Here is a 16662-nt window from a genome sequence, read left to right on the forward strand (position 1 = left end):
AAGATAGTGTGGAGCTGTTTTATGTTTGGTCCTCACCCAATTCAAATATTTTAGGAATGTATATGGGTTGACATGACCGCTCTCTGACTATGCCTGCTGCTAAAGCTTTTCCTGAGAACTTTTTGTTACAAAACTACCCAAACTGGTGGGTGCGTTGGGCAGATGTGATGGATGTTGATGGGTCATACTGAGGTAATGACAGTGTTTATATTCTTTCTGAAAAAGATATGGTTGCTATCACACTGCTTTAGGTATAGAAGGGAAGGTTCAAGATATGATATTGTTAAAACAGAATTCATGAAAACAACAATCTTGGCTATGAAAATAATCTCAAAGATTTTAGATTGGTATTTTTAGTGATGATGTTTTGTTAACTCCCAAGGACACTCACTAAAACTACACACCCAAACCAATTTACAATTGTAATATCAAGATTTTGGTGCAGAATGGATTAAGCAATACTTCAGAGAAAAAATTTTAAATAAATTGTGTCAAGCAGACTAGGCAATTGAGTCAAAAACAGCTGCATGTCAACATAACACAAGACTCTTATGTAACTGGAAATTAATCTATGAGCTGCATTGTGTATGGCTCTATCTGAAGATAGTGTAAGCTTTATCACTGAACACTCAACAGTCATGGAGTGATGGGCATAGCACTTCATCACAGTGCACAATTAACTGCAAAGTTTGCCCTCCATATTTTTACAATATTCCCTCATCATGAAGTCAGTATGAGACATTATATCTATCATGTCTATTATGAAGAGAAAAAGAACCGTTATCATCCAGCAGAATATCTAGTGGTAAAGGAGTCATTACAAAAACTAAAAAGCAAACAAACAAAAAACAGTGGTCAAACTCCTGAAATGATTGCTTCAGTTATTTAACCACTCATGAAAGAAAAAAACAGTGCACAGAAGCATTTCAAAGATGCTTCAATTATACAAACTCAAGGAAGATAGCAAATGTTGCAATAACCATTGGCATGTGTTATTTGTGTGTTATAGGTATGATCCACATAAGTCAATTACCCTTAACTTAGCATACCTTTCAAGCATATCACAAATAAGAAATAACATAAGGGAACTACAAAGCTTTTGTGCAGACATGAAACTATGACAAATATGTTATCTAAATAGCAAAATAACTGTTTGAAAGGCATTGTATATTTATTTACTTTTTAAAAAGATTTTATTTAGTTTTAGAGAGAGGGTAAGGGGGGAAGAGATGTGTGATTGCTTCTCATGCACCCCCTACTGAGGACTGGCCCACAACCCCAGCATGTGCCCTGACTGGGAATCGAACCAGCGACCCTTTGGTTTGTAAGCCAGTGCTCAATCAATCAACCGAGACATACCAGCCAGGACTGAAATGCATTGTATATTTAGAATACTAAGGTTTTCATTAAAATTTGAGAATGTAATGATGATGTAAATCATCTATATCCCGTGTGACTGGTCATCAGGTGGTAACAAAATGCAAAATTATTTTTAGAATTCTGAATACTATAAATAGATAATATATTTAAATAATTAACTGGCTTATTCATATTCATTGACCATTATTTATGTAGTTTCTGAATTAAACATTTTCCAAGCTTTAAAAGTGATACACAGTGTGCATTTCGTTAACAATCCCTTTCCATATCACTCTTCCTCAAAATGTTTCCTATACAGCACTCTATTGCATAGGAAATGGAAGAACTCATCTGAACTGTAACAATAATTAGGTATATCACATGTCTTCTTCCACCAGGTGCCTGGGAAGATAGACTTTACAAAGCCTAAAAGGCGCTCTGTATCAAAGAGTAAATCATAAAAACAGTGATACTTAGCTTGAAGAACTAACATCACATTCAGGCAACTAGATTTGAGCATATACATTTGGAATATGAGTTTGTAGTTTTAAATACTAAACACTAACTTAATAGAACTGTTTTTGAAGACTCCTAACATCTGGATTAATAGTAAGGACACCTTTCATTTATTTCACTTTTTAATTTTTATTTTTAATTTAATTTTTTTCTATCACCATTTGTCTTCCCTATACCTTCTTCCACCTCCACGTACCCCCAGTGATAGATGGTTTTTCATTAGTTTTGTTGGAATTGCCACAATAATTGTGGAAGTTAAGTAGAGAAGAATGCCCATCTATGAGAGATGGAATAATATTAATTGTATCCGAGTAAGTAGCTGAGGTCAACAGTAGGGCTGAGACTGTAGCCCAGATCTGACAAAAATATGTAAAGTGCTTAGTGCAGTGCCATATTTTCTTTATGGACTGGATGAAAGACATACTTCTTCCCCAACTAACCCAGGGCTCTTTTCTACCCCATGGCAGTGCCCAGTTCTGCAGTAATAGATTTAATTAATATACAAAATAATTGTAGGTGAAACTTGAATGATACTAAAATGAAAAAAAACAGAATAAACACTTTGGTCATAATATTTACTGCAAATAAAAGCAATCTAGACATTTTTAATGGTAGTAATTACCATTATCTTTATGATAACAAGTTTTGATTCTTGAACTGGAATGGTTTGCAACAAAAAACTAGTAACCACAACATAAGTAAAAGTAGTATATCACTTAATAAAATGTATTCTGAAGAAAAGAATACATGAAGGTATATATCTCTATTAGTCAATGCATAAATAAAAATGTTAATGAGGTAAAATTTGTCATAATGAGTATAAAACATTATTAAAATTGGAAAGTTTCTTGTTATGCTTAATTAATTTTGATACATTTTGGAAAAAATCTTTAATGCATCCTAGCAAATCTTATTAATTAAGCCAGGATTCTATTGCTTTTTTACTTCTATACTTTAACTTGTACATCTTTATCCTTAATTTAAGAATAGTTATGAATAAAACATAAACATCAGTGCATTTTCTTATACAGCAATCATATAAGTACTATTCTACATAATATTTTGTTTGCTTTCACATTTAGTTTATTCTCTAGTACATATTTTTTTGTGTATGTTGACCTTGGCGATAGGACATTCTTTATAAAATATACTCACAAATCTGAAATTGGTCAAAAGTGGTTGAGGAAGAAAAAACTAGTGAATCTAGTTTTATAGCAATACATTTCAGGTAAACATTCAAAATATACTTTGACTAAGAAACTTCAAAATGCTATCATTTTCTTCCTGTGTAGTGAGATTTTCACCTTATACTATCTTGGCTGACTTTATCCTCTGAAAGCTGACTGGTCCGTGACAAGTGTGTTTGATAACATAGATAATAAGCTATAATTTAGTAAAGGGCTTCTCTAAGTTATATGAGGGTTGTGATCACTGTATTCAAAACTGAAATATGCAAAGAAGTATGGCAAAGCTGCAATTTCTCATTCCTGAATGAGAAACTCCTGAATTCCTGATTTTTTTTAAGTCTATCTCTCCTGATCAGTGGCTTTGATGGGGTGAACTTTAGTCTGGTTTAGTTGTACAAACACAAGGTCTACATCCTGTCTTAAAAAACATGGACAAAAGGATGGGGATGGACTGCAGGATCAGAGGGTGGGGTGGGTAGAGGAGGGCAATGGGGAAAAACTGGGGACAACTGTAACAAAACAACAGTAAAATATTTTTAAAAACAAAAAAAATCAAATTAAAAACAAAGAAACAACACTTAGCACTTTCATACGATTATTAACTTTACCAATGTGAAAGCACATAATATTTTTAAAATAGAAATCAACATATTTAATTTAAACATCATGTGCATTTAGATCAGACTCACCTTTAAAGAATCAAAACAAGCCACCACTCGACCATTTTCCACATGGCAAACTCTTGGTGGATGGGCAAACTTACAGTCCGCATCAGCTCGAGAGCAGGCTCCTCTCTGAAATTCTCTACAGACTTCTAAAGTCAGCCACTTGGTGTCACGAACCAGGGAAACATTGACAGCTGTCATACTGAAAGTAAAATTAAAATCAAGTGCACCCTCGCTAGAAAAGTATTACTGTTGTTTAAAGATTAAAAATCAATTGAAGCTAAATGTAAAGACTTCACAGGTTGCTTTGGTGAAATTTTTCTTGGTTAACACTTAGGTTTTCATTTACGTCCAATTAGGTCTAGTCAAACAGAAAGCCAATCATACAATAAAATTTGTATCAGAATAACTAAAAATCAAAATAGAGACCAAGTCCTAAGAAGGCAACCATAAAGGTTAAAATATTGAGTGCTTTATTTAGTTTTTCTGCCAAAGTTACTTCAAATAACTGGTGGACTTTCAAAAGAATTATGTGCTGTCAACTTGATGTTTTCAATTATTCTTGCAAAAAGCATATGCTGTTGGCTGCCCTTCAACTTGTGGAATGGTCTCAGTTCAGGGGGAGAAAATTTTTTTTCTCTATTTCTTGGCTTTAAAGATTAAGATTGGTGAGGATGTTACAACTTTAAAAATTTTGCTGCAAAATCAAGATGAGGGAAATGGAGTACAAAAAACTGAGAATCAAAGAAATAAAAAGAATGGACAAGTTGCTGAAGGTGAACTGTAAGCACACCACGTTTTGGGGGATGGTGGTGGTAAGGAGAGGGTTTTGTAAAGGGATAGCTCTAGAGTGGAATCAAAGCAGCAGTTTTCAGAAAAGACACTTTTCAGGAACCTGCAAGAAAAACATAAAAATAAAATTAGCAAACATAATACAAAAAAAGAAGTAACCATTTCCTATTTAAAAGAAGAAGCATTTTAAACACTGACAGTGCAACACAGTACAATCAGCCATTGTCAATAAAATGAGCATTTCCCAGTGTAGAATTGTGCACAGTACACTGAAGCAAATAGTTAGATTCACTGTTGCAATACAATACTGGATAACAACACAGTTAAAAAAAGAATGTTTAATTTTGACCTGCTTTGTGACAGAAATTCACTCTGTGACCCACTGCATAGAAAATGCAGGTCCTGACATGATAACCTCCTATATAGTCATGATCCACCTGCATGTCTCTAGCTTTTAGAGGCTACCAAAGACCTGTCTTTAAACTACTCTCAAAATCCAGAAAACAGAAATTGTTAAGAAAATTTCAGTTGCTCCAAAAGGGTTAACTCTGTGTACCTGAAATGTAATTGTTGGTGATCATGTAAAATAGTCATGACATAACTAGTTGAAAATGAGGTAGGATAGAAGCTGTAATGTAAAATGTACTTCAGATAAAGAAATATTTTGAAAAGATGCTGGATTTTTTTTCTGTGTATACTATATTAGTTATTAGTGTTTGTGAAGGGATATTGGAACAATTTAGAAAAAGCTTTCAGCATATACAAGTAAGTGCAGCTTTAAGGTTTGCAGTTCAACCCATTGTCAACCAGGAACAATTGCTAGCAACTCAGTTGATAAGACAAATGAAAGGTTACATTACTGTCACTGTGCCACAAACACATACCAAAATAAAAGGGATTCTCTAAAGTAAAAGTAACCTCCAAGTTTCAAGCAAATCAACTAATTGTTAACTTCATCAAAAAGTAGAATTAAAGTTTTTAAAAATGTTTCATTTACTTTTTTAAAACAATGTCTTCTATTCCTTTGCAGAATCTGAATTTTTTATGTTTTTTTCCACATTCAAGATGAAGCTCAGTATCACATAATTTTATAGATGCCAATGGAAAATTAAATTCATACAAGCAAGCATATCCACTCAAAAGCAAAATGTGTGTTTCTCTGAGTCAGTCTTCATGGAAATCTTCTGAAATTTATTCTATGTAGCTTTGCCTTCTTAGAAAATATTGGACATAATTTGGCCTCTGATAGAAACTTGGGGTCATAAATGTCCCGGGAAGTATTATAGTTATAGTTGTCCTCCTTCCACGGAAGATGAATATTTGTCACTTCTGTTCTTTTTTTACTTAAAAATATGTATTTAAAATTATATTTTTAATTACAGCTTACATTCCATATTATTTTGTATTAGTTTCAGGTGTACATTGTAGTAGTTAAATGTCTACTCTTACTTCTCCTCTTGCCAAAATATCTGCCATAGTGTACTTTCCAGCTCCCTTCTGGAAAATGTAGCCAACCATGAATGTGGAATAAGAGTTAGTTACTCAGTGAATGAGGGGCCTAAAGGTGCAAAGGGCAGGATTTTCATGCAAAAGGTTTATGACTGCTCTTACTAGTTTAGGGGCACTTTCACAATATGTTCTATGTAGATTCTGTTGTAGAGAGCTAAGGTTATCAGATAAATGACCTCTAGAAGAAAGAAAATATATAAATCTATTATAAATATATATCTATTTACATATATATATATAAACATATGTCCTTTAAATGGATGAACTGGATAGTATGTGTATTATATATTAATAATGTTAAAAGTCTACAGAGACATGACAACTAAAAAATATACAAGGTGGTGAAAGAGTTTTAGTATATTCAAAAATTGTGCAACCATCACCACTTTCTAATTCCAGAATATTTTCGTCATCCCCAAATAAGACAGCTCGTGTGAGGGGGAGGTTAGGTGGTGGAGGGGTTGAGTGAAAAAGAAAAAGGACTCATGGACATGGACAACAGTGTGATGATTGCTGGGGAAAGAAGGGTATAAGGAGACTAAAAAGTAATGGAAAAGCACAATAAAGATTAAATTAAAAAAGAAAATTACTGTAGAGGTATATATTCTGTGAGTTTGTAAGTTTGTATTTAAAGAAATATTAAACTATTAAAACTTAATCCTACAACTAAATTACATATAGGCTGCTTGAACACATTTGAAATAAAAATATACCCTCAAATATATAAATATATATTTGTAAATATATATATTATATTTGTGTGTGTGTATATATATATATATATATATATATATATATGCACAAATTTTGTAAAGAATATAAACAGTGAGGATCTGGAAGGATTTTTCTACAAAAGTCCATGAAGTATAAAAACAGACAATAAATAATAAATTTAATATTTGAACTTCTACAAATTAAAAATACTAATAGAAAATGGACTCTGGCCATACAAGTTATGTAAGATAGGGGTAATTGAAGAAGGAATTTTTTTTTAACTCAGTCTGTAACCTTTGATGGGGCCCTACCCAAATCCTCAATGCAGTTCCTTCAGACTGGAACTATTTTTGAAGCTGGCACGGAAAAAGCTAGATGCAACAACTAAAGGGAGCTGATGTGATGAAAGTTCTCTTATGCAGTCTTGCTTCTCTGACTGTGTATAAAAGACAGGAAGGGTGTCTGTTTTCCCTATATTTTAAAGAAGATCAACTCTTGGGAACAATACAGCTTTATCCTCACTACCTTAGATCTGTGTAATAGGAATATAAGTTTGCTTTTTATGATTTACAGTTCTCCAATGTAGAACATTACTTAACACATTTGTACTTGTATAGTATTTGTACTTCACAAGTGATTTTATTTCATGTATCATTGGAGCTCTGAAAAATACTCTAAAGCAAGGGTGACAACTTCAAAATACCAATGAGAAAAATAAGACTCATAGCGGTTAACTTATCTGAGGTTACAAAGCCTTAAGCAGTAGAGCCACAAGTCAAGGCAAGATCCTCTGATTCCAAAACTCATGTTTAAATCCCAGCAGAAAACTGCAATAAAGATCATTTCTTATCTCTTATCTGTCTTGGGGATCTTAAACAAGAAAATCCAGTCATTTTTTTGGTAGTACTCATGATTCTTTCTCAAAATTACATTCATGTCTGATGGATCACCATCTTCATAATATCCCTGAGTTGTGCTGCACCTACATTTATCCATAATTTACTATGTGCCAGGCACTGTTCTAGAAGTTGAACAAGACTGGTAATGTCCCTGCTGTTATAGAACTTCCTTTGTTCACTTATTTTTCAATTTTATTTTAAAAATATGTTTACTGATTTTAGAGAGGGGAGAAGGGAGACACAGAGACAGAGAGAAATATCAACATGAGATAAACATTGATTGCTTTTCCCCCATATATGGTCTGGCCAGAGAGCGAATGGAGGAGAAAAGGAAAATGACCTATGTATGTGCTCTGACTGGGAATGGAACCCTTGACCTTTAGCTGTACGGGACAACACTCCAACCAAATGAGCCACACCAGCCAGGGAATCCTTTGCTCATTTAAATAGAGAACAGACATAAGGCACAGAGAAGCAAAATGATTGTGAAACTTTGTAAAGTTCTAGAAGCACACATTAGGAACTCTAACTTCAATATCAGCTTCTACCTAAATCATCATGAATGGTATACCACACACTTAAGAAACACTCTTAAACACACACTCAAATGCAACTGCATGTAAATGAGTCACCAAAAGGAGTACCTCAGAATTACACAGAGTATTAATGCTGTCTAGATCCCTCTTGGAGAGTGTAGTATTACTCCTATTTTACAGATTGGGAAACAGATTTGGAGAATATTTTAGTAATTTAAATTGCACAACTTCATGTTGCTAGTAGGTTATCAAACCGTAGTTCAAATCCAAGCAGTATGAGTATAGAGCCTACCCTCTTAAGCATGTTACAATACTATGTGTCTGTATTGTCACATATTATATTCTTCTATTATAACCATTATCTTTTCTCCAGCATTAGATTATAAATTCCTTGAAGGTAGAGATCATGCCTAAACTCAGTTTTGTTGGCTCTAACTTCTCACTGGAAGTTAGAGTGTTATAGCATTCCCCCAGGAGTCCTATTTTGAAAACTCAAAGATTAAATGGTAATTCAGTATTAACCTTTCTGTTGTACCATGCTAGCAAGAAGTTTTGTCAGATGAGGACCTTTGAGGCTGACTGAGCTTGGCCATTTCTGTCAGTTTTGAATCTATTACACTTGTAGTTGAGTATTTTCTTATAATTCTAGTTTTCATTTATTTTATTTATGTATGTTTATTATTTTATTTATTTTTGTCCAGTTTTAGTTGTACTGCCTTTTTCCCCATTGGTCACCCCTACACCTCCCCCTTACTCTCACAGTCAACACCCCTCATTGTCCAAAGAAGTAAAAGACTTGTACTCAGAAAACTATACAATACTGAAGAAAAAATAAGGAAGATACAAATAAAAAGAAGCACATACCGTGTTCATGGATTGGAAGAATTAACATCACTAAAATGTCCATATTGTCCAAAGCAATTTATAGATTCAAAGCAATCCCTATCAAAATACCAATGACACATCTCACGTATATAGAACAAATACTTCAAAAATTTATATGGGACCATAAATGACCCCAAATAGCCTCAGCAATTTCAAGAAAGAAGAACAGAATAGGAAAGATCACACTACCTGATATCAAACTATATTACAAGGCTGTGATAATCAAAACAGTATGGTATTGGCATAAGAAGACATACATAGATCAATGGAACAGAATAGAGAGTCCAGAAATAAATCCATGTCAATACGGTAAGCTAATATTTGACAAAGGAGGCAGGAACATAAAATGGAGTAAAAATGGCCTCTTCAATAAATGGTGTTGGGAGATCTGGACAAGTACATGTGGAAAAAATTAAACTTGACCACTAACTTACACCTACACCAAAATAAACTCAAGATGGATAAAAGACTTAAATATGAGTTGTGACACCATAAAATTCTAGCTTTCAGAGTGGAATGTTAATACCTGGGATTCTTAATCTACAGAGTACTCAGTTCCCATAACGAATAATCTATTCCTGCTCATTTGATAGCAGCAAGATTATGTCCTGGATTTAGAATAAGAATTCGGGATACCCAAATGATTTCTACCTATATCTTTTGATAGTATGCTAATCTTAGAATTTTTTTTTGCCCAACAGTTGATGTAATGAAAACGAATTGGGAGTGGGGTGAAGGAAATTTCACTTTGAGCCATAGGTAGAAACATTCCCAAAGTATCTGTCCTTGAAAATAAGTTAATTTTGACTTTTAATTAATGTTTCTAAGAATTCTAAATAAGATATGACACAAGGAAAATATAAAAGTTTTTATGTTAAAATTATATACACACTAGAATCATCTAAGAGCTTTCATTTAAAAAAGTAGGTTATATATTTTGTAAGGATTCACACCTTTTCTCATGGATGTTTTCTTGGTAAAACAAAAGAAATAAATACTTTCTACTTATCTAATGGAAATAAGTAATTTGTTCCAGAACTGTTTACAAGGCTACCACCAGCATCTAATTTTGCCTACTTTTTCAACATTTTTCTTTTCTTCTCTGTTTTTTGCTTTCCCTCCACATACCAGCACATAACAGAAACATTGTCAATGCCTGCTCCAGAAGATCAGAAAGATACCATTTGGCACCTAAAGCAATATTTGAAGAGGCATTTCCTTAAATGCATTTGTCAACCTCCTGTACAAACAATAAAAACAATATTTTCTTTCTTTTCATTTTAAACTTTCTTTACATCTGTATTGCCTTGGAATTCCTTGTGGCCATTTATTTTGGCTCTTTGACTATATGACACACCTGCCACATACTGCTTGAATTGGCAGGCTGACAAAGTTCAAAAGCTTTTCAGTTTTCATATTTGCTTCAGGTTCAATTTCCTTCATATGTTATGGTTAGTGGTCCACCAATACACCTTCTTTAAGGTATATGAGAGGTACTTAGCACTTCAAATGGAAACCATGATTTCATAGGCATCCTATGGAAAACTGAGTTTTCTATGTGAAAAAAAACTGTAAAAATAAGGATATTTTACCTATGTGCAGAATTTTTTCATTAAGTTTTTTAAAACTTAATTACACTTTCCCACAATACTCTCAGAGTACTAAATTAAATACACCTTTTACAGAAAGCAAGTAAGTTATTTCGTTTCATAAAGCAATTAAAAGACCCACCTTAATTCATACATATGGTCATAGAAGAAAAACAAACAGGTGCTACAGTGTCTCTTTCAAGCATAGCTTTAGCAGTGTATGTGACTGAATTTTGTCAAAGAAATTTATTTTTTTAATTTTTCCCCACTTTTATTTTCAAATACAGTTGTTCAAATACAGTTGAAATTCATCTTTTTAAAAGGTATAGCTCTCTTTAAACAGTATAGAAAATTATGGGAATTTGCTAACAAATGCCATTTAAATATTTTATACTAATATAAATGTAATATAAGAACAACTAAAAACACAATTGTTTTTAAATAATACAGTTTAACTGCTTGTTTATGTTCATAGGACAAAAGTCCCAGTGCCATTAGTGAAAGATCTTCATTCACCCAAAACTGGATTTAAACTTGGAGACAATGGAAACTTAATATATTGGCAATTTATGTCCTATAATATTCAGATATTTGAGATGAGCAAAATACAAAATGAATCACAAGACTGATTTCACTTAATAGATGCTGAGTGATTTTGCTGAATATTCATTCCATAGATATTTACTGGACATCTAGTATGACTTAGGCACTGATCTAGGTGCTGGGGATACAAAGACAACAAAATAAAATCTCTGTCCTGAGAATCATACATTCAATTGGTTGGCCATGCATGAGGATGGGGGAAGGGTAAACATAAACAAATAAGCATATCCATCATTCATTTTATCCATTTAACAAGTATTTATTATTATTCCCTAAAATTCAAGCAAGTTAGGCCTTTAAAATATTCATGTAGGAAAATATCAATCAATCAACAAACATTATTGTACATGAACTATATGCACAGACTTGTGTCACATGTTTCTGGGGAGTTAATAGAGCTCTAAAACACTGCCTCTGCACTCAAGAAGTCTCTACTGAATTGGGGAGGCAAGAACAACATAATATATAAAATTAGAGCAAACAGTCTAGACAAATAAGAACAAAATTCAGTAACATTAACAACAAATGCAATGAGAGTTCTGAGAAAATGTCACTCAGGCTGGAGTAGTCAAAAGGGTTTTCAAGCAGGGGAAAGTGGAGCTGGGCCTTCAAGACTGAGGATTTGATGAGGACAGAGGGGTAGAGAGTATTCCTGGAAAGAGGAACAGTAAGAATCAGGGTGAAAAGCATGGTGAGTAGGCTGTGTGGGATGACATGTTCACACTGTAGAAGAGAAATAAGTGGGTAGTTCCTGCAGGACCTTGAAAGTGACTCAACTAGTATATATTTGTTATGAAACAGGAACCTCTCTCAAAAAATTTTAAGCAGAGTATAAATTTCATGGCCATAAATGTAGTATGGTAACAATGATCTGCCTTTGGAAAATTGTTTTTATTTAAGTAGTCTACAACAGACAATCAGAGCAAAGTTTATGCATCCAACCTATCCTGGAAGAACAAAAAATTAAAAGAACTGGATGAAGGTCAGAGTATTTCTTTCCAGTTCATAGGCTCTGTTAGGCCAAGACAGACAGTGATTTATGTCAGGCTGGCATGAAAAGTGGGTACAAAAACAACCTGATAAGTGCAACTTCCTATTTGCATTTCTAAGTCTTTTCTATTACCTTTATTAATGTACACAGGATTATAAAATAACATAGTTGGCATCCTATAATTGAGCAGGTAATTGTACACCTGTGGAAATTCAAATTTATAAGTTATTAGGAAGCAGTGTTGGAACTACCTGTTTATCAAAGACAATAATTAAGGACACACAACAGTATTCTTATTTTGCACATTGACTCGAATACTTTTCAATTTTAATCTGTATCATGGAAATTTCTTTTGAAAATGTAGCCGAAATTACAACAAGGATTTTCTTTCAGTTAGATTTTGTTACAGAACAAGCTCATGCTATGAGTTAAATTAAGTTAGTAAATTTTCCCCAATTTTTTAAATTTAATTATTTTTCAAGTACAGTTTTCTGTCTATTGCTCCCATCCCATCCCACCCCCATTGCTCCCCCCTCGCTCCCATTTCCACCATTCTCAGTTGTTGTCCATGTCTCCTTTATATATGTTCCTCTAAATCCCTCCCCTATTTCCCCTGAAATTCCCTCCCCTCTCCCCTCTTGTCACTGTCAGCCTGTTCTCTATTTCAGTGTTTTTGGTTATATTTTGCTTGCTTGTTTGTTTTGCTGTTTAGCTTCCTGTTAAAGGTGAGATCATATGGTATTTGTCCTTCAACACCTGGCTTATTTCACTCAGCATAATGCTTTCCAGTTCCATCCATGATGTTGCAAAAGGTAGGAGCTCCTTCTTTCTTTCTGCTGCATAAAATTCCATTGTGTATATTTACCATAGGTTTTTGATCCATTCATTTACTGACGGGCACCTAGGTTGCTTACAACTCTTGGCTATTGTAAATTGTGCTGCTATGAACATTGGGTGCATATGTTCTTTGGAATTGGTGTTTTAGGGTTCTTAGGATACAATCCTAGCAGTGGAATTGCTGGGTCAAAAGGCAAGTCCAATTTTAGTTTTTGAGAAAATTCCATACTGTTTTCCACAGTGGTTGTACCAGTCTGCAATCCCACCAACAGTGAACCAGAGTCCCCTTTTCCCCACACCCTCTCCAACGTTTGTTGTTTATTGCTTTCTTTATGAGAGCCATTCTCACTGGTGTAAAGTGGTATCTCATTGTGGTTTTAATTTGCATCTCTATGATACCAAGCAATATTGAGCATCTCTTCATATGGCTCTGGATCCTCTTTATGTCCTCCTTAGATAAATGTCTGTTCAAGTCCTTTCCCCATTTTTTAATTGGGTTAGATGTCTTAGAGTGAAGTCGTGTGAGTTCTTTGTATATTTTGGAGATTAAACCTTTGTCTGAGGAATCACTGGCAAGTATGTTTTCCCATACAGTTGATTGTCTTTTTATTTTAACGTTGTTTTCTTTAGCTGTGCAGAAGCTTTTTATTTTGATGAGATCCCATTTGTTTATTCTTTCCTTTATATTCCTTGCTCTAGGGGACATATCAGTAAAAATGGTGCTGCATGAAATATCTGAGATATTCCTGCCAATGTTCTCCTCTAGGACTTTAATGGTGTCATGGCTTATATTTAAGTCTTTTATCCACCTTGAATTTATTTTGGTGTATGATGTAAGTTGGTGCTCCAGTTTCATTTTTTTTGCATGTAGCTGTCCAGTTCTCCCAACACCATTTGTTGAAGAGGCTATCTTTACCCCATTTTATGTTACTGCCCACTTTGTCGAATATTAATTGACTGTAGAGAGTTGGGTCTATTTCTGGGCTCTCTGTTCTGTTCCATTGGTCTATGTGCCTGTTTTTATGCCAGTACCAGGATGTTTTGATTACAGTTGCCTTGTAATACAGTTTGATATCAGGTATTGTGATCCCTCCTACTTTGTTCTTCTTTATCAAAATTGCAGCTGCTATTCAGGGTCTTTTATGGTTCCATATTAATGTTTGAAGTGTTTGTTCTATGTCTGTGAAATATTCCATTGGAACTTTAATAGGTATTGCATTGAATCTGTAAATTGCTTTGGGTAGTATGGACATTTTGATGAGGTTAATTCTTCCAATCCATGAACACGGTATATGTTTCCATTTGTTTGTGCCTTCCTTGATTTCTTTCTTCAGTGTTGTGTAGTTTTCTGCATACTTTTACCTCCTTGTTTAGATTTATTCCCAGATATTTTATGTTTGTTTTTGCTATATCGAATGGGATTTTTTTCTTGATTTCTGCTTCTGCTGATTCATTGTTAGTATACAAAAATGCCTTTGATTTCTGGATATTGACTTTGTATCCCATTGTTTTCCCAAATTCATTTATTAGTTCAAGCAATTTTTTGGTAGAGTCTATAGGATTTTCCATGTACACTATCATGTCATCTGCAAACAATGACAGTTTTGTTTCCTCCTTTCCAATTTGAATGCCTTTTATTTCCTTTTCTTGCCTGATCGCTGAGGCTAAAACTTCCAAAACTATATTAAATAGAAGTGGTGAAAGTGGACAACCTTGTCTTCTTCCCGATCTTAGTGGAAAAGCTTTTAGTTTTTGCCCATTGAGTATGATGTTGGCGGTAGGTCTTTCATATATGGCCTTATTATATTGAGGAATGCTCCCTCTATTCCCATTTTTCTGAGTACCTTTATCATAAATGGGTGTTGAACCTTATCAAAAGCTTTTTCCGCATCTATTGATATGACCAGGTGGTTTTTGTCTTTGCTTTTGTTTATGTGGTGTATTGCATTTACTGATTTGCGGATATTGAACCATCCTTGCATCCCTGAGATGAATCCCACTTGGTCGTGGTGTACGATCTTTTTGATGTATTGTTGGATGTGATTTGCCAATATTTTGTTGAGAATTTTAGCATCTATGTTCATCAGTGATATTGGCCTGAAGTTTTCTTTCTTTGTTGTGTCTCTATCTGGTTTTGGAATTAGGATGATGCTGGCTTCATAAAAAGAGTTTGGTAGTTTCCCATCATTTTGGATTTTTTGGAATAGTCTGTGAAGAATAGGGGATAGCTCTTCCTTAAATGCTTTGTAGAATTCTCCTGTGAAACCGCCTTATCCTGGGTTTTGTGTGATGGGAGTTTTTTGATTACTGCTTCGATTTCATCTGCTCTTATTGGCCTGTTCAGGTTTTCTGCTTCTTTTTGATTGAGTTTTGGAAGATTATATTTTTCTAGAAATTTGTCCACTTCACCTAGGTTTTCAAATTTCTTGGCATACAGTTCTACATAGTAATTTCTTACAATCCTTTCTATTTCTGTGGTATCAGTTGTAATCTCTCCTCTTTCATTTCTTATTGTGTTTATTTGTGTCCTCTTTCTTCTTTTCTTGATGAGCCTACTTAAAGGCTTGTCTATTTTGTTTATCTTTTCAAAAAACCAACTCCTAGATTTATTGATCCTTAGAATTGTGCTTTTATTCTCTATGTCATTTAATTCTGCTCTGATCTTGGTTATTTCCTTCCTTCTACTTGCTCTGGGCTGTCTTTGTTGTTGTTCCTCGAGTTCTTGCAGGCGTTGGGTTAGGTTGTTTGTGTGAAATGTTTCTGTCTTCTTTAGGTAAGCCTGTATTGCTATGAACTTCCCTCTCAGGACTGCCTTGGCCGTGTCCCATAAGTTTTGGGTTGTTGTGAGTTCATTTTCATTTGTTTCCAGAAACTTTTTGATTTCTTCCCTAATTTCCATCTTGACCCATTCATTGTTTAATAGCATACCATTCAGTCTCCATGATTTTGGGTGTTTTGGTTTTTTTCCTGTGGGGTTGGTTTCTAATTTCAGTCCCTTGTGATCAGAGAAAATGCTTGGTATGATTTCAGTTTTCTTGAATTTCTTGAGGCTCATTTTGTGTCCTATCATGTGGTCTATCTTTGAAAATTTTCCATGTGCACTTGAAAAGAATGTGTATGTAGCTTCTTTGGGATGAAGGGCTCTATATATTTGAGTCAAGTCCATTTCATCTAGGGTGTTGTTTAGTGCAGCTATATTTTTGTTGATATTTTGTTTGGATGATCTGTCCATTTTTGACAATTGGGTGTTAAAATCCCCTACTATAATTGTGTTGCTGTCAATATCTTTCTTGAAGTCCTCTAGGATTTTTCTTATATATTTGGGTGCTCCTAAAAATATGGAACGCTTCACGAATTTGCGTGTCATCCTTGTGCAGGGGCCATGCTAATCTTCTCTGTAATGTTCCAATTTTAGTATATGTGCTGCCAAAGTGAGCACAGTAACTTTTAAGCTATAATGGCATCCTATAAATTCCAACTACAGGACTTCAACCAGCACTTTCCAGTAGTTTGAAAGTATTCATGGTCCTCCCAAATTACATATTGAATTTAACTCAATTGAATTTTCTCATTGATCAGA

At 34.1% G+C, this 16662-nt stretch overlaps 1 protein-coding gene and 1 non-coding gene across 6 annotated transcripts in view; both read right to left on the reverse strand.

The window, feature by feature from the left end:
* The window catches only part of MBNL3 (muscleblind like splicing regulator 3), a 126101-nt gene that overhangs the window by 68686 nt on the left and 40753 nt on the right, over window positions 1–16662 (reverse strand). For 4 of the 5 annotated variants that reach the window (XM_037046039.1, XM_037046040.1, XM_037046041.1 and 1 more), the window contains exon 2: window positions 3752–4622. In XM_037046039.1, the coding sequence (XP_036901934.1) occupies window positions 3752–3928 (177 nt within the window). In that variant the 5' untranslated portion in view covers window positions 3929–4622. Of the gene's footprint in view, window positions 1–3751; window positions 4623–6130; window positions 6180–16662 lie in introns of those variants that run through there. The other variant, XM_037046038.1, reaches the window with a different exon arrangement.
* LOC118987015 (U6 spliceosomal RNA) lies at window positions 16415–16521 on the reverse strand. Its single transcript, XR_005066499.1, has one exon. It is a non-coding gene; the product is annotated as a U6 spliceosomal RNA (small nuclear RNA).

Source organism: Sturnira hondurensis, unplaced genomic scaffold (genome assembly GCF_014824575.4).
Source record: "Sturnira hondurensis isolate 20B ecotype Veracruz unplaced genomic scaffold, ASM1482457v3 Scaffold0004786, whole genome shotgun sequence".
Classification (NCBI taxonomy): Eukaryota; Metazoa; Chordata; class Mammalia; order Chiroptera; family Phyllostomidae; genus Sturnira; species Sturnira hondurensis.